The sequence below is a fragment of the Astyanax mexicanus genome, chromosome 12 (genome assembly GCF_023375975.1).
Source record: "Astyanax mexicanus isolate ESR-SI-001 chromosome 12, AstMex3_surface, whole genome shotgun sequence".
Classification (NCBI taxonomy): domain Eukaryota; kingdom Metazoa; phylum Chordata; class Actinopteri; order Characiformes; family Acestrorhamphidae; genus Astyanax; species Astyanax mexicanus.
Window position 1 is genome coordinate 12,394,066 of NC_064419.1, and position 18,340 is coordinate 12,412,405.

Consider the following 18,340-nt stretch of genomic DNA (forward strand, 5'->3'; position numbering starts at 1 on the left):
CCACCCATTAACTCATCAGATCATGCATCCAGTCTCCCATATTAGAGCAAAACACAAATGAAGTTAAAAAAAACATCTTCTGGAATTTCGAGTAGATGTAGCTGTTTTACATACGAATAAAGGCGCGTCCACACTGATCAAAATTTGTGGGACAATTGTTTAATAAGACTGGTTGGTCTGGGCTGGTGTGAATGCTAAAAATATGTAATATGATGAAGCTTAGTTAGAAAACTATGTGTTTTATTTGGTTGGTTTGGGTTTAAGTTTATGACAGAAAATATACACTTCTACGGAGTCCCTAACGTGACATCATGTAAAAAATGCATGGTCACAACAACCTAATGCATGGGAATGATATAATAAAGGTGTGGGAACAAGATTCTATGAGTGGAAAGAGATGATTAAGGTGTGGGAATGAGATAATTAAGGCACAAGGTTCTTTTGTTTCAAAGCTAACAAAGCAGGCAGCTCTTAGGGGTTGTGCACAATATGGCTGTGTAAGGAAGGTACTGTCTGTGTCTGAGCTCATCAGCTTTTAGTATGAGAACTAAGAGTCTTCTACTTAGAATTATACCCTCTCTAACTGCAAGAGAGTTCAAAATATCACCACCAATTCATTCCAAGATGAAACATGACAAACACACACAAACAACGGATATTTCCGAGGACCTCAAAAGACTGAAAAAGGCAACAAAACCATCTCTAAAGAGTATGGACTCCAGCAATCCACGGTCAGACAGATCACAGTGTACAAATGGAGGAAACTCAAGAGCATTGTTTCCTTCCTCAGGAGTGGTCGAGCAGCAAAGATCAATCCAAGTGCAAAGCGTATAATCGAGGTCACAAAGCACCCCATGGTGACTTCTACGCAACTGAAGGCCTCCCTGTGCAGGGTCACAAGGAGAAAGCAACTACTGTCCAAAAAGACCATTGCTGGCTGTCTGCAGACAAACCAAAAGGACACTGGAAGAATGTTTAGTGGACAGATGAGACCAAAACAGATCTCTTTAATTTAAATGAAAAGCGTTAGGTTTGAAGAAAGGAAAACACTTATCCCACCTGTGAAACCTGGTGGTGGTAGTAGTATCATGGTTTGGGCCTGTTCTGCTGCATTTGGGCCAGGACAGCTTGCCTTTATTGATGGAACAATGAATTCTGAATAACATCAGATAATTTTTAAGGACAATATAATTCTGATATAGATACAAACCATATAATAAACGTAGAAGGGAGATGGAATTATTGTCCAGCCCTATTTTAGGACAACACTGCCCTACTGGTTCTTGTTCAGCAGCCTGACGGCTTGATGAAAGAAGCTGTTTAAAACCTGGTTCTGGTTTTCATTGTTCTGAAACTCCTTCTGTTCTGCAGCTGTGAGAACATGCAGTGCTTGGGTGGGTTGGGTTCTTAATGATTCTTCTAGATGTCCTCAGGCAGAGGGTGGTGTATAAATGCAAAACTTTTGGGAGGTGATAATAATTATCCATAACTCTAAAAAGCTAATTACTGTATGAGAGTCATCTGAGAGCTAAATCTCTCAATGGAGGTTACTAAACTTCGATAAACTGTGGTTAACTGTAAACACAACTATTTGCCTGTGATTGGTGTAGTGTTACAACCACAAAACTATGAGTCTGGAGATAATTATCAGGCAGGTTCCTCACCTACCCTTACTGAGAGAGAGAGAGAGAGAGAGAGAGAGAGAGAGAGAGAGAGAGAGAGAGAGAGAGAGAGAGAGAGAGAGAGAGAGAGAGAGAGAACAGGGCGATGTGTCACACTGTACTTCATTGGTTGGTCAAACTGGATAAACCGGTATTGGAAATCCTCTCTGCTTTACACCACTTCTACAACTACAACCACACACACACACATTCTTTAACATTCACATATCTCTATCTGCACTGCTGAACACGAGCACATTTATACATGAAGAATGAGGTAAGTAATGGTTTAAGTTTAAGTTTAAGGTTAAGTAGTTGGGTCCACCTTAAATGAAAAGCCAATAAAGAAGGCAATATATTGTGATTGTGATTGATCAAATTATTGGGAAAAAACTGTCATGGTATAAAAACAAGGGCTGTCAACATTAACACGTTAACGTATACAGCTAATCTGGAAACTTTAACACCTTTTTTCTGTGCAATATATATAACAGTATATATATATATATATATATATATATATATATATATATATATATATATATATAACACAGCAATGCTTACTGTTGAGTTTAGAAAGTAGATTGCCTTGTATTTATGCTGAAGTTTATGCTCTCTCTCCCACACAAATGTAAACACACAAACAGCTAATGGCATGTTTCCTCTTTTCAAGCTGTGGAGTGTGGAATTTAGAGCTACACTAGTGTTTATTTTCTTCATTGAAACTGTTAGGTAAACTCAGTTAAAAAAAAAGTTTAAAGTAATTGTTAAATGTTAAAGCTTGTTGGGATCAGGCCCAAATCAAAATAATTTCAGGGAAAAAAAGGAGCTACCAAAACAACTTGAGTTCAAATCCTTATCTATTGGATTACATATGTGGCTCTATTTAAAAGAGAAAAAATAACAGACTTTTTAAACCTTATTAGATTTATGGCCAAGAATGTGGAATTTTGATAGATACTCATGTTGTGATATTTGTGGTCTTAAAAACAAAGTGCTACAAACATGAGAGCTACAGAGAAACTATCCACATGCTGAGCCAGCAGAAAATAATGAAATTAAAAACAACATCTAAGCAAAAAGGGTTTCTCACTTCACAAAAAGAACTATATTGTATACAATAGAAGTTCCATCACAGAGAAAAATCATTCTTAATTTATCATTGTTTTGAATAACACTGTTTTGCACAGAACCTTAAGCATACTTTTAAAAAGCATAAATCAAAATAAGGAACTAACTGCATTCAAACTTTAAAAAGTTGATCTTGTCTTCACAGATATAGTTGTTTCAATATTCTAATATTAAATGTCTCATAAAAGTAATATTTAAGTTTATTAGTGTATTTTATTACTAAACACTTCTACCAGTAAAATATATATCATATGATATATACTAGATTTCATTCTCTTTTATCTAATTTGGCTTTTGGGGCTAATTTATTCGACATTCACTGAAAGTTTCGCTTTTGTTGAAGAGAAATAGGAACTCATGGCACTTTTTTTACTGTTGTCCTACAATGACCACCTTCATTGTGTCAGGTGGAGATAAGAATCCTGTGGCTGCACCCATCCAGAACCTCTAGGAAGAGTGGGCTAAACACTGAGAGTGCAGACTGGCAGGAGTGAAACAGAAGAGACCCTATGATGAGGTAGGACACGGTGTGTTTCTTGCAAATGTGGAGGATTTTCATCAAGTTGAGGTCTATGCATTCAGTGATGTTGAGGACTGGATATATAGTGATGTTGAGATCTGGACATCAAGTGATGTTGAGATCCTGACATTCGGTGATGTTGAGATCCGGACATTCGGTAATGTTGAGATCCGGACATCCAGTGATGTTGAGATCCGGACATTCAGTGATGTTGAGACCGGACATCCAGTCATGTTAAGATCCTAAAATCCAGTGATGTTGAGATTCGGACATTACATTACATTACATTTGGCAGACGTTTTTGTCCAAAGCGACTTACAATATTGAAGTGCAAATAATAGAAGAGGTTAAGTACAAAAATAATAGAAGTTAACAAAAAAGCATCTATAGATAGGGCCTTAAGGAGGTCAGAGGGAAATAATGGGATAGAGGAGTAGAGAAGAGGAAGAAGGAGATGAGGTTAGAATTAGTTAGTTTGTTAGAGGTGTTAGGAGAGTAAGTGCTCTTTGAAGAGCTCTGTCTTCAGGAGTTTCTTAAAGATAGCGAGAGATTCTCCTGATCTGGTAGTGGAAGGTAGTTTGTTCCACCATTGGGGAACTCTGTATGAGAACAGTCTGGATTGCTTTGTGTGAGTGTTTGGCAAAGCGAGGCGACGTTCATTGGAGGAGCGCAGCGGCCGGGAGGTAGCGTAAGCCTTCAGGAGCGAGTGCAGGTAGGAAGGAGCCTGTACTGTCATCCCCTTGTAGGCGATTGTAAGAGCTTTGAATTTGATGCGAGCAGCAACCGGTAGCCAGTGGAGCTCAATGAGCAGCGGAGTGACATGTGCCCGTTTTGGCTGGTTGAAGACCAAACATGCTGCTGCATTCTGAATCATCTGTAGTGGTTTTACTACACAGGCCGGGAGGCCAGTTAGTACGGCATTGCAGTAGTCGAGGCGTGAGATTACCACAGCTTGTACCAGGAGTTGGGTGGCCTGTTGCGTCAGAAACGGTCGAATTTTTCCGATGTTGTAAAGCGCAAAGCGGCAGGATCGAGCAACTGAGGCCACATGGTGCGTGAAGAGAAGCTGGTCATCAACCATGACACCCAGGTTCCTAGCAACCTTTGTCGGTGAGAGAGAGAGAGAGTCGATGGTTATGGCAAAGTTGTGTTGAATAGAAGGTTTTGCTGGTATGACCAGAAGTTCAGTCTTTGAGAGGTTTAGTTGGAGGTGATGTTCCTTCATCCATGCGGATATGTCTGAGAGACACTGTGATATTCGTGCAGAGATTGAGTGATCATCTGGTGAGAACGACATCCAGTGATGTTGAGGTCTGGACATCCAGTGATGCTGATACATTCAGTGATGTTGAGTTATGGATACTTTTAAAGTTCTTGATATTCTTTTTTTTTTCGGATTAGAACATTACTTAAATTATGTTGAGATCCGGACATCCAGTGATGTTGAGATCCGGACATGCAGTGATGTTAAGATTCGGACATGCAGTGATGTTGAGATCCGGACATTCAGTGATGTTGAGGTCTGGATATTCAGTGATGTTGAGATCTGGACATGCAGTGATGTTGAGATCTGGACATGCAGTGATGTTGAGATCTGGACATGCAGTGATGTTGAGATCTGGACATGCAGTGATGTTGAGGTCTGGATATTCAGTGATGTTGAGATCTGGATATTTAGTGATGTTAAGATCCGGACATTCAGTGATGTTAAGATCCGGACATTCAGTGATGTTAAGATCCGGACATTCAGTGATGTTAAGATCCGGACATTCAGTGATGTTGAGATCCGAACGTTTAGTGATGTTAAGGGTCTGGACTTTCAGCGATGTTGAGGTCTGGATATTTAGTAATGTTTCAATAATATGACCTGCACAAAAGTAGAAAATACAGATTCAGGAATAAATAAATCTTAGTAAAAATGTACACAGAGAAACATAAATAAATATATGTACAGTAACTGTTTTACTGCTTGATTGTGATTTGTAGGATAAGGACATATTCCAGAGCAGACATTCTGCAAAAGTTCCATGCACATTGTCAGTCTCTCGCAGACAACGACAATGCAGGATATCGAAGGGAATTTGAGGTAAGAGTCTTTTTCCCCCTCTAACAAACCCTCGCTGATTCACACATTGCATAATAAATATCCAATATATATCTATAAATATCAGATTCATCTCTGAACGTTGTGTGGTGTTGCAGATTGTGCCATGGCTGAAATACATTATGAAAGCATATAATTTAGACATTGATATTCATTAAAATGTTTTATTTTCATCTGTGAGACATTGTTTTGTGAATTATGTTTTCAAGTTTCAAATTTAACACAATCTTTTACTGAATCCAGATGCAGTTGGTCAGCAAACACACAATATGTTATAATATTTTTTCATGTTAGGCTAGTGTTGCCAGCAAACACTGGAATTGAACTGTCACTATTCTCACTGATATCAGTAAATATTTGTCAAAATGTTAACTGATTTCTCTTTAAACAATTTGCTGTGTTTTTTGGAAAGACCTTATTCATACATGTTTTTATTACATTTTTTAGAAGTTATACATCTACATCAGTCTGTGTAGGTATATATAGTATAAGTCAAAAGTTTGTACACACCATCTTATTCAATGTTTCAATGTTGTTTTTTCTTACATTGTAAATGAAGAGTAAAGTGATTCAGACAATGAAGGAACACATATAGAATCATGTAGTAACTTAAGTGTTAAACAAACCAAAATACTCTGTGAAGCATTTAGGTGGCTCTATGTTAACTTGTGATTTCGGAAGCTGGTAACTCTGATGAACTTGTTCTGTGCAACAGAAGAAACTCTTGCTCTTAATTTCCAGGGGTGGCCCGGATGAGTGCCAGTTTCATCAATATAACGTTTTTGATGGTCTTTGCAGTTACTGCACTTATGGATACCTTTAAAATTCTTGATATTCTTCCTTTTCAGATTAGAACATTTCTTAAATAGAGCTATTCACGGTATACCAACTTTACCAATTCACAACTTTACAACTGATGCTCTCAAACTAACATTAACAAACAAGAAATTCAAGTATTTAACTCTTGATGAGTTCAGCACAGCTGTTAACTGAAAGCCTGAATTTCAGGTGACTCTACCTAATAAAACTGACTGAAAAAACACAAAATTTAAGGTGTGTCCAAACTTCTGACTGGTACTGTACCTGTGTGTGTGTGTGTGTGGGTGTGTGTGTTTTAGGAAATGGATGACACTGGGCAAGGTTACCCATGTAGAGCTGGAGAGCTGGATGCCAACAAAGATAAAAACAGATACCCCTTCATCTTACCCTGTGAGTTTCCTTCATGTCAGTAGCTTGGTTAAAGAGAGGAAGGTCTACACAACCTTAAGTAATGTTTTTCATTAAAAAGAACTAGTGAACTGAGAGAAATAAACGTAATACTATCAGCACAGCATAGGGACCTGAATCTTATAGTGCTCTGTAGGACTGGATGTTAGAAGTGATTTACTATAATTAAACTACAGTGTGCTGCTGATCCTTTATCCAATAGCCAGTGAATACAATTTCAGTGTCAACATTTAAAACTAACCCACATATGCAGTGTACCACCTGACTCTGACTCTGACCTGTCTGTGATTTGTTGTCTTGCAGATGATCACTGCAGGGTTAAGCTCTCTCTGCTGGAGTCTCAGCCACACTCAGACTATATCAACGCCAGCTTTGTGCCCGTGAGTACAGCGAGGAAGTTCATAAGCAATGTTCATAAATCAGCCCATCAGTTCTGTTGTCTTTAAGTAATAGTAATAGAGGTAATAGAGACTCTGAGGTAATAGAGTCCTTGAGGTAATAACATAGCATAGCAATCAGTGTCCTTAGGGGACCAATAATGCTGGTATTAGTCATCGACTCAGTTTCCTCCAAAACATTATTATTTTTACCAGCACTCCTAACTCGTATAATCAAAATCAATAACCAATCCATAAATTACTGCAGTGAGACTCCCAGAGTACCCAACATTTTTAAAGTTGAGTTAGGGGTGGAGTCAGCTAAATCAGTGCGGTACAGGGGTACAAAAGTATTGTATGGAACACCAGTGTCACAGATGATGAGAGATAGGGTGAACATAAATGCAGGTATTAAGATGTATTTAAACAAGCAAGAGAAAACCAAAACAGAAAGCAAACACTTGTAGGGTTACACAAAACAAGACTAAACTAGACTAAGAAAACTTAACTATGAACATCAGTCCAAGAAAACCACTATTTGATCTGGTTAAAACAAACTCTGGTCCGTTTGTAACTTTAGTGCGGTTCGATTGAGCAGGTGTGAAAACTCGAGTGCGGATCAAAAGAACCGAGACCTGCTAAAGGGGTTGGTCTTGGTCCGGTTCCAAACAAACTCTGGAGCGGTTCACTTGTGGTGAGAATGTGATCTGGTCTCGATCCGACCCAGCTATTAAATAAAGTCCATTTATTTTTGCAAAACTGCTAATAAGGCGCAGTTTAAATTTATACAAGGGTTGGAAAATGAAACTGAAACACCTGTCATTTTAGTGTAGGAGGTTTCACGGCTAAATTGGAGCAGCCTGGTGATCAATCTTCATTAATTGCACATTGCACCAGTAAGAGCAGAGTGTGAAGGTTCAATTAGCAGGGGAAGAGCACAGTTTTTCTCAAAATATTGCACACAATGCACACAACATTATTGGTGACATACCAGAGTTCAAAAGAGGACAAATTGTTGGTGCACGTCTTGTATCCAAAAAACCTGGCCACGGCTGAACAAATCACGGCAGAATTCAATGTGCACCTCAACTCTCCTGTTTCCACCAGAACTGTCCGTCGGGACAATAAATTATTGTGGTTTAAAAGCAGGTGTAAAAATTCATTTTGAATAAAGCCCATCACATAATTGTACCAACAAATGATAGAACTGGTAGCAATGTTAATATTATAAGTAAACCCCATCATTACTAATATTATGTCATTTCTACTATTAGTCAGTGTTGTGTTCAGTTATATACATCGTTTGTCAGTAATTCAGTTAGAATAGTTAAAATAAGTAATACGCTATGGTATATGTGAGTAATTAACTATATATTAACAATATAATAATAAAACTAATTCAGATAAAACCATGTAATGATTAAGATTTTTTTTCACTGTGTCATTTTACTGTATTTCACTCTGTTATTTCTGTACTGTGTGTGTGTGTGTGAAGGGTGGCTGCTCTGAACAGGACTTCATCTGTACCCAGGCCCCTTTACGATCAACCATGGCTGATTTCTGGAGGATGGTTTGGGAGCAAAACGTCCAAGTAATTGTTATGGTGACGGCACTGAGAGAGCGTGGCAAGGTACAGTGCACCACCACATAGGTCTGTCACAATAACATAATCATTATTGACTCATAATTAATACAATATATGTACATGACTACATAGCATGGATGAGGACGAGCACACGCCTCCTCCGACACGTGTGAAGTCAATCACCCCTTTTTTCGAGCTGCTGCTGATGAATCATTTCCTGAGCAGCTAGCGCGCTCGGAGGAAAGCACAGCGGCTAGGTTCTGATTCATCCGCTCACAGACGCCTCGTGCCACCCAGCGCCACCTTAAGTGATGTGGGGAGAGAGCGCCATCTACCCACCCCAGAAAGAGCAAAGGCACTTTTGCTCCCTCTAAGCACCGGCAGCTGATGGCAAATCTGCATGAGCGGGGGTTAGAACCTGCGACCTCCTGCTCATAGCGGCAGCGCATTAGACCGCTGGATCACTCGGTGCCCACATATTAAAAACATATTAAAAAAATAAAGTGGTACTCCCAGCAGAAGTGAACTAAGGTTTTCACATTTAAAGTGCAATAGAACACACTCTGTAGTACTGCAAGCTGTGATTGACTAAAATATTACTCATGTTAACTTGTTTGATTGCTTTTATCTGGACTTTACAGGAAATAAAAACAATTTATGTCTCTGACCACAAATTGTTAGAATGATCGTAACCCAGTATTGTAACCGTACGTTACCCAGTTATCTTTAGAGTCTTTGGAGTGTTGTGGTCAGGTGAAATAGTATCTCCAAAATAGTATTTTTTTATTTTCTCATCGTACCAATGACTTTATTGCTGCACTTCACCTGTCAGACCTCTAATTCTTTCTTTACTACTGAAACTGAGGCTGTTGCCATGTGGGTCAGCCAGACGTCTTCCTGTACCAGTTTTCTCCAGTTTCCAAAAGTTTTTTGAAGCTGTAGGAAACAGTACTCACCGCTCTCTGACTTCATCTGTAATTTCTCTAAAGAAAAGACATATTCTTTTAATAGTTATAAATAGTTATACATTTTTAAAATATTTTTTAACATATTTTTTTACAATATATTTACATTTGTTTACAAAACTAAAATGACTTTTTTCAGATCTAAGTTCATTTTTTTCCCTAAAGGCCTGTTTGTACCTGTATGAGACTAATTGCATCCTGCATCCTGTAACATTGTTCACAATTTAGTAATCAACAGAATTCTATTTTAAGCATATGTATTGGTGTGTGTGTGTGTGTGTGTGTCCAGATTATGTGTAATCAGTACTGGCCCCCTGAGAGAGGCACAGGCTGTTACGGTGCAGTTCAGGTCACCACAATATCCTGTCAGCGTGGACGCGAGTACTACATCACCACCCTCCACCTGCGACAGGTGAGCTACAGATAATAACTCTCAGTGCAATAAAAGCTTTTTCAGAGGTTTTTCATGAGTCTACATCATTTACATTATCTGTGTGTGTTTAGCATGGCTGTGCTACAGAGCGGCGGGTTATACATTACCTGTATCCAGGCTGGCCTGATCAGGGTGTTCCTGATGACCCCATCTCTCTGTGTGCCTTCACTGAGCATGTCAGGAAATACCTGGACAACGCCCCCCGCCTTCGACCAGCGGTGGTGCACTGCAGGTATGAACATTCACTGACTGATCTGTAAAAAATCTAACTTTGCTCGTCCCAAATGTAATAATATGCTAATCAGTGATGGGAGTAACAGCGTTAAAATAAACAGCATTACTAACGCTGTTACTTTTTCAGTAACGAGGAATCTAACTAATTACTCTGACTGTCACTATAACGCCGTTACCATTTCCGACACCCCTTACTTCACGTTATTTTAGCCGCTCAAGTTTTGTTTTTTTTTTTTTTTTACAAAAGCATACCTGTCAAGTCTCCCGTTTCGGTCTGGAAACTACCGCATTTTACCCCTCTTTCCCGACATACTCCCGTATTAGTATTTATGAGCATATTAATGAGAGATTATTAAATCTCTTAATGCCAATCATGGTGCCAGTTCAAAGAGAAAGACCCGCCTTTTAGTAGAAACAGCCAATCAGCTTGCTGGTTTTGCAGAGCTCAGGCAGTTCAGGCAGTTAGTCGGAGCAGCTGACGATATAACAGATCTGGATATACAGCGATTTTTCTAAAAGAAAGGCAACGGAGCTAACCATGTAAACTGTGATTACATTGTTTCTGGAGCTGTTTCTGCAGATGATGTATCTGATCAGCCAGTAACTAATTATTTGTATTTACTAATTTAGGATAGCAGGACTTACTGTAAGCTATAATATATGAAAATTCATTTGGCTAACTAGTTTGCTAGAATCTGGATGTAAAGGATAGCCAGAATTTAGTACAATACTTTATGTTGGTAGTTTGAAGCAATTTCTGAACTCTGCTCACTGCCTCTAAATTGTGTGTTTTCCACCGGATCCAACCGATCAGCTAATAAACAATCCTTTACTGAGTTTAACTGTTAAAATCCCTTAGCCCACTGTGTATCATAACTCAATCATTATGTAAATCCAGCAGTGTATAAGACACATCATACCACCACCGCCCGAGCTGTTTTTGTTGCCTGCTAGAGGAATATTAAATAAAGATTATTAATTGTGTAGGCCCCTTAGAACTGATATTTATGGATATTTGTTTTTTTATAATTTGTTCCTTTGTATTATAAAAGGCTTAATATCTAGAAAAGTTTTTTCATTTAGGCTGTATTATAAGAATTCCATTTGTAGGAATGAACATTTCAATGTCAACAAAGGTAGGCCTATTAGATTCTGATCATCTAATTGTAGTTTGTAAGTGGTTCACAGGTGGTTATTTTTGATTTCTTGTCAACCTGTCTTAAATTGTAAGGGATACTGAACCTCAGTTGGGCTGGTGGTACGGCTCAAAGCGGGCGGCGGAAAATTCCCCTTATTTTTAAATTCTAAACTTGACAGGTATGCAAAAGTAACGCAATAGTTATTTTACTGGTAACTAGTTACTTTTGTAGTGGAGTAACTCAGTTACTTTTTTGGAGAAGTAACTAGTGACTATAACTAACTACTTTTTCAAAGTAACGTGCCCAACACTGATGCTAATTAATAGGGGTGTAAATCACAGAGCATCTTACACAACTATATTATAACAATACATTAAACACAATAACAGCGATATCACAAATATCACAAAACAATTCTCTATGATACTTTACAGCATCTGAACTAATGAAAAGGATAAAATACTCATAAATAAGCCAGAAATACTGGAAATCATGTTTTTTGGTGTCAGTTTCACAGTAGGTTTACCCTTTTCTTTTGATTATAGCACCACAATGTGGAGGGAGTTATGAAGCAGCAACTTCATTATGTCAAATTGGGGGGTGAGTCTTAGGGAGTTTCAAGTAAAAATATCAATATTTGACGCCACATATCGATATTGTATGCAAAAGAAAACAATACGATGTATCACAATATCGATACTTTGGCCGACCCCTACTAATTAAACCCAATAAAACAAAGTAGACCCCCTCTTCCTTTTATACAAAACCTTAAATACTCAGTATTAGATGTAGATCTAGTATAACTTACATCAGGATCCATATTTGGACATTGTGGGCCCTATCATACACCCTGCGCAAGGCACTTTGCGATGTTCATTGCTATCTTACACCCAATCAACAGTCTATTTTTAGGCCTTCTGCCTGTGTCGTTTACATAGCAACGTTGCTTCTGAATATATCTACATTGATGGGCGCAGTGGTCTGGAAAATATGTATGTTCAGGTCATTTTCTGGCATATTGTATTTTAGCAGCAAGAAACACAGGTGCATCTAAGACTGAAAAAAACTAGACAACTCTTCCTATATAATCCATATAAACCTCTTTGTTCTCTTCTGTTTTTTTTTTTTAATCCTTGGTCTGATTCATTTGAGCTAATGTAAATGCACTGATTACTAAGTACACTAGTAAATACTAAGAAATCTTACTGATCTTACTGATAACATTCTTCTTCTATATATGTGTGTGTGTGTGTGTGTGTGTGTAAATGTAAACAGTGCAGGAGTAGGTCGCTCTGGTTCGTTCGTGGCGTTACTCTGGCTGATGCAGCTCTGTGTGCGGGGAATTCCTCCTGATGTACGCCTGGCGGTCGAGGATCTGCGTAAACGCAGAGTATTAATGGTGCAAAACTTGGTGAGACTTCTTACCTCAATTCACTCACACTCACAGTGCTGAATTTGTACTTTGCAGACCACGTACCACCAATGACCAAACTAAACCTCCAAGTTCCACCTACAATCCATTTTACATAAACATATGTACCACACACATATTTATTTACAGTAAACTACACGTGTAATCCACACAGACACATACATATCCTCATATGTTTCTCCATTTGTTCTTCGCTCTTCTGTTGTGTGGAGTTTTCCCGCTCTTTTACAGTCTGTAAGTTAGTATTATGATAAGATGTTTGATTGATTATTGTTTCTGGTTAATACAGTATTTTATCCTACTGATAATCTCAGAATCAGGATTTACACAGAGAAATAAACAACAAGAGAGCCGAGCAGTGAACTACAGTGTTCACTATCTTATTTATCTATTAACTGTAGTGCAGAAACTGTAGTGAAATGTTAGTGACTGTTGATTAATAGATCAGATCTTGTGGTTCCACAGGGTTTTACTGTAGGACCAGTGAAACTGATGTTAATAATGATAAAACTGTAGTTCTGAGAGTGAAGAACTGAAGTGTAGCTTATATACAGATTCTAACAGTAAAACACTAAACACTAACTAATATAATGTTAGGAAAAATACAGATTTATATAGGTCATCTAGTTAGTAGATTTAATTAACAGCTTGGGATGCTTAGAGTACCCCCAGTGGTACCTGAACCAAAGTTTGTGAACTACTGTCCTATAGGATATTATTCCACCATTTTGAATGGAGATTTTCAATTTAAAAGTGTATGACTTGATTTAATCACTGTCTGGGGAACTGTGTGTATATGTCCATCAAATGTTTTAAATGTGGACCCCTTCTCTAACGAATGCATTCAGCTACTTTAAGTCAAATCCATTGCTGACATATATGTGCAAATGTACACATGCACAGTTTCGCTGTCTAATTATTGTAGAAGTGTACTGCCAATAGAAAACTTTACTTTCAACACTACTGACCAGTAAGATAGATTTTGGAGCATTAATATGAGGATTTGATTTCATGCTAGTGAAGTCAGGATATTGAAACACCTGGCATTAAAATAGCTGCTCAAGGTTAACTGATCTAGAGAGTCCTTTGCTATCTGTGTCAGCTATGTGTGCAACTTAAAGTAACTGTAAATGCTTTTCTTACTAGAGGTGTTCAAAAACCTTTGTACATGGAATATATTACATCCCTGTAAATGCTGTGTGTCCTTAAATATATATATATAACATATATTCCTGTGTGTGTGTGTTTTCAGGAGCAGTACATACTTGTGCATCAGTGTCTTTTTCACTGGCTGGGTGGGGATGTGTTTAAACCAAGGTGAGACTAGCTCTTTCTAACAGAATTAAATTATTCTTACAAGAGCACTACTACATATTTCTGAATAGCCAAGTCTTTACTTGGAGGTCTGAGGTCCTTTAGGGTGATACATTTGAATAAAAACCCAAAAATGGAGAGTAAAATATACATTTAGAGTAGTTACTGACATAATAATTGGTAGTTAGTCATAGATCTAGTATAACCTAGAACCTACATATTTAGACATTAAGGGCCCTATTTTAGCCTTATCTATATGCGTGTTGGCAACCGCACACCTTGCAGCTTGATTTAGGGTGTGTCAGTGTGTCTTTGCTATTGTAACGATGGAAAAAATACCCCTTGAGAGGCTCTAAACTGGCAAAAGCCATGAACTAATTCTCTAAATTAATCATGCATGTGTTTTGGGCATAATGCGAAACAAACCAATCAGTGTGTCACTTGCCATTACCTTTAAGAGCCAGGTGAGCTCTGACTTTGGTGGATTGCTATTTTAACGGCGCAGCTACCTCGACATGTTCAACGTTTCTCAGCAGAGGAAATTCATTTAAAAGACACAGGCAGAGGGAGTGAAAATAGATTGTTGGGTACAGTGTTCTCAAGTCTCACGCTTTGAGCGTGTGACACACGCACCTCAGCGTTTTCACACGCTCACATGCCACACATGGTATTTCTTACGCTTGCCAATCCATCGGCTGCATGTTATAATGTACTCTCGTTGAGCAAATCAGAATATAGATCGCTCTGTTGTTAGGCAGACCTAATAAGAGGGTGGAGTTTCAGCCAGAGTGTCAGGCGCAAGAACTGTCCGATTTGAAAGTTCTGAAACACACGTCGGTGAACATCTGAAGAAGAACTGCGCACCACAGTAATAATGGTAAACATCCTAATGTTTCATTTGATATTTCAGGTGTAATTAATTTTGTGAACAGTAAGTACACCGTATTAATGATGATAAGAAAAACTTATCAAATCAAATTCTGACATACCAGAAGTCATGGCAGAGAACAAGTATCAGGATCATGCTTGCTATGATCTATGAAAGATAAATAATGATGCACTGTCTCTATTAGACTCTCCTACCTACAGCTGCTCAACCTCCTAGATAAAGTAAAGTCAGAGGCTCTGAATTTGTTGCAGCACAGTTTACAGTGTTGGTCAAACTCTAGTCCATCATCAGTGACCACAGTCCAGTTACAGTATTTTTGGATGGTGGACCATTCCCAGTCCAGCAGTGATACTGAGGTGTTTAAAAACTCCAGCAGCACTGCTGTATCTGATTCAGAACACCTACAGTGAATAATCTTTTTAAGGTCTAAAGAACCGTCACTTGAGGTAAAGGTTCTTTACCAGTTTAAAGGAGATTCTTCACACTTCCATCATTTCTAATATTAAGTAATGGATCTTGTTTTCTACCTACAGTACCCAGAATGCACATCTCCCACCCCGCACATCACAGTCCCAAAGAACCAGACAGTCCAAAAGGGAACGGAGGAGCCAAAGCAGACCCCCCACCACCCACCAGCCCGAATCGAAACGCTCATCCGATCAAGCACCGCACAGAAACCCACCTCAGCGTAGAGGATGGCGGGCCATACAGACCACCCTGCAGACATTCAGCCCCTCTAAGCTCCTGCAGAGGATCCTGCCCACGTCTTCACAACACACACCTCAGGACACTGCACACAATCAGCTCTAGCCCCATCAGACACAGCACCAACATAATCATAACAGACTTGTTCTATAAAAACTGGGATTTTGTATTTTCTTGTAATATTCTTGTTTTTTTATATTACATTGTGAATACTTTAAAAATATAACTAAAGGTATTTCCAATTTAATTTAAAATGAAGTTTAAATATTGTGATTTGAGTTTGTGATTTTGAAATATTTTTTAAAGTAAAAACTTTTTACAATATTTGTTACAATGTGTTTGACATTTTTATATTAGCTGGTGCTAAGCCTTTAAAAACACTTCAACTTCTACTCCTCACTTTAAAAAAAAAAGCACTTTTACTTTTACTGAAGTCTGGACACAAGGCAGGTTTGGTCCATTGATTCATGCTGTTGATATTGCTATATGACCCTACCACAGTGCACTTTAGTTGAAATTAATTTGACTAGGCTAGATGTGTTATCATCTCCAGTCAGTCTCCATTGCAGGTTTGACAGAACAGACTGTTGTAGCTCATCCACCTTGAGGTTCAGTGAGTTGTACATTCCAAGATGCTGCTGTGTACAGTATTTGAACATTGTTACATTTGTTGTAATTTAAAATTAGAATGTTATTTAAATACATTTTATAAAAAAAATATATATATATTTTGAAATATACTTTTGCTACACGTTGGTACAGTTACTGAATGTGCCTACAACAGAGTCCTCTCTCTATAGGTGTTTTCTTTATGCCCACCACTCAAATTAAATGCAGTACATTGGTCATATAAAATAATTGTAAATTAATTGCAATAATTGACACCATCAGTTTATGACCCTATTTCTCCTCTGATATTGTGAAAATATAACAGCATTATAATGTAATTACAACTTTTTAAAGAGCAATGAAGTTTTAAGAATATTCAGACACTGTAATTGGAATATGAAAATGTTTTAACATCCTAAATAAATAAAACATACATTCATAGCAGCTGCTTTATAGCAGCAGTTGATTCATATAAATAGGCTCAACTTGCCAGGCCAGCAAAAGTTGTGTCAATATATTGTGCAATAACTCTATGATGTAATAATTGTGACAGGGCTAGTGTCAGATATCTTAGCTCCTCCAGAGTATGCATGACTTTGGCAGGTGTTAGTATTCCTCAAGTAACCAGTTGGTTGGGTCACAGTAAGAGGAGGTGCAAGTCGTACATAAATCTTTTCCTCATTTCTCTGCAGTGGAGCGTATAGGAAACATTCCATGGCCTAATTCCACATAGTTTATAGTGGAGTCAAGCATTCCTTTAACACTCTGCATTTCTTGATGGAAGTTTCTGCAACATTCTGTTAAAGGAAAGGTGTACCGAACCCTAAAAAAAAAAAACACTTCTGAATTGAGATCAACTTTGGTCTTCATTACGGCCATTTTGACAGCATAACTTTACATTACACAAGACCTACAACCTACAATGGATGCACACTCTGGTGCGCTATTCAAACAGGACAATGCTCGTCCACATAATAAAGCGTTCTTTAAAAATACAAATGCTAATCCATGGCCAGACGGTTCGCTAGACCTATTCCAGATCCCAGAAAATATGTGGGATGCTATTTGATGTACTTTAAACCCCCCCACCCTACCGCACAGTTTGCATAATCAGCCAAAACTGTGTGAGAAGGTTTAGTAGAGAAATCCAATGTAAAATAGACGTGTAGTGAAACATAATAAGTACAAACTTTTAGCGAATAGTCCACCTCCGTTCTCCCCCAGCATTTTGAAATATAAAGCTTTTAGCCGCTGCTCCCTACAGGCCACAATACTAGTGATAGGGGCATATGACTGCTCATGCAAAGAAATCCTTATTTTTAAACCATTAACAAACTCAAAGTAGCTCCTCACTTCACTGGTAGAATTCTGTGGGTCCTGATATTTAAAACAAACAGAGCTTTCTGGCGTGTTAGTAAATATACATATACGAAAAAAGTAAATATAGGGAGAAGTTTCTGTGTTCCAGCGCGTATATCTGTGCTTTAACACTGAAACGCTATTCTTTCAAACACAGTGTTTGGACATGCAGCGCAGATGTATACATAGTAAACCCAGTGACACGGCTGTGAGCAGTGAACACAGTGTTTGTTCCTAGCTGTGGTAATTATCGTTATCTGGCTAATATATCAGTTTAAACTGCGTCTTATCAGCAGTTAAGGATTACGTTCTCACAACAAGCGAACCGCTCCAGTTTGTTTGGGACCGGACCAAGACTACCTAGAGGAGACAGTCTTGGCCCGGTCCCAAACGAACTCTGGAGTGGTTCTTTTGATACGCACCCAGATGGGATTACTGTTTTCACTCCACCTCAATCAAACAGCACTAAAGTTACAAACAGACCAGAGTTCGTTTAAGCCAGTGCTGGTGTGAAAACACCCTTCATTCTAATGGTTTAAAAATAGATTTCTATGCATGAGCAAGACTATGCCCCTAGTACTAGCATTGTGGCCTGGTAGGAGCATCAGATAAAAGCGCAGAATGCTGGGGGAGAATGGAGGTGGGCTATTCAACTA

General features: G+C 38.4%; 1 protein-coding gene across 1 annotated transcript; it reads left to right on the forward strand.

Annotated features, from left to right (window-relative positions):
* Window positions 1-1,834: 1,834 nt before the first annotated feature.
* On the forward strand, window positions 1,835-16,040 carry LOC103046313 (receptor-type tyrosine-protein phosphatase V). Its single transcript, XM_007237030.4, has 11 exons — window positions 1,835-1,938; window positions 3,200-3,309; window positions 5,299-5,398; window positions 6,535-6,625; window positions 6,947-7,023; window positions 8,516-8,650; window positions 9,860-9,982; window positions 10,075-10,235; window positions 12,652-12,787; window positions 14,061-14,125; window positions 15,545-16,040. The coding sequence occupies exons 2-11, from the start codon at window positions 3,302-3,304 to the stop codon at window positions 15,819-15,821; spliced, it is 1,173 nt and encodes a 390-aa protein (XP_007237092.3). The 5' UTR covers window positions 1,835-1,938; window positions 3,200-3,301; the 3' UTR covers window positions 15,822-16,040.
* The last annotated feature ends 2,300 nt before the right edge of the window (window positions 16,041-18,340 follow it).

Coding starts and splice junctions, on each gene's coding strand:
- LOC103046313 (XM_007237030.4), top strand. Junction 8,651..9,859: donor CACTGAGAGAGCGTGGCAAG/GTACAGTGCACC, acceptor GTGTGTGTCCAG/ATTATGTGTAATCAGTACTG. Junction 14,126..15,544: donor GGGGATGTGTTTAAACCAAG/GTGAGACTAGCT, acceptor TTCTACCTACAG/TACCCAGAATGCACATCTCC.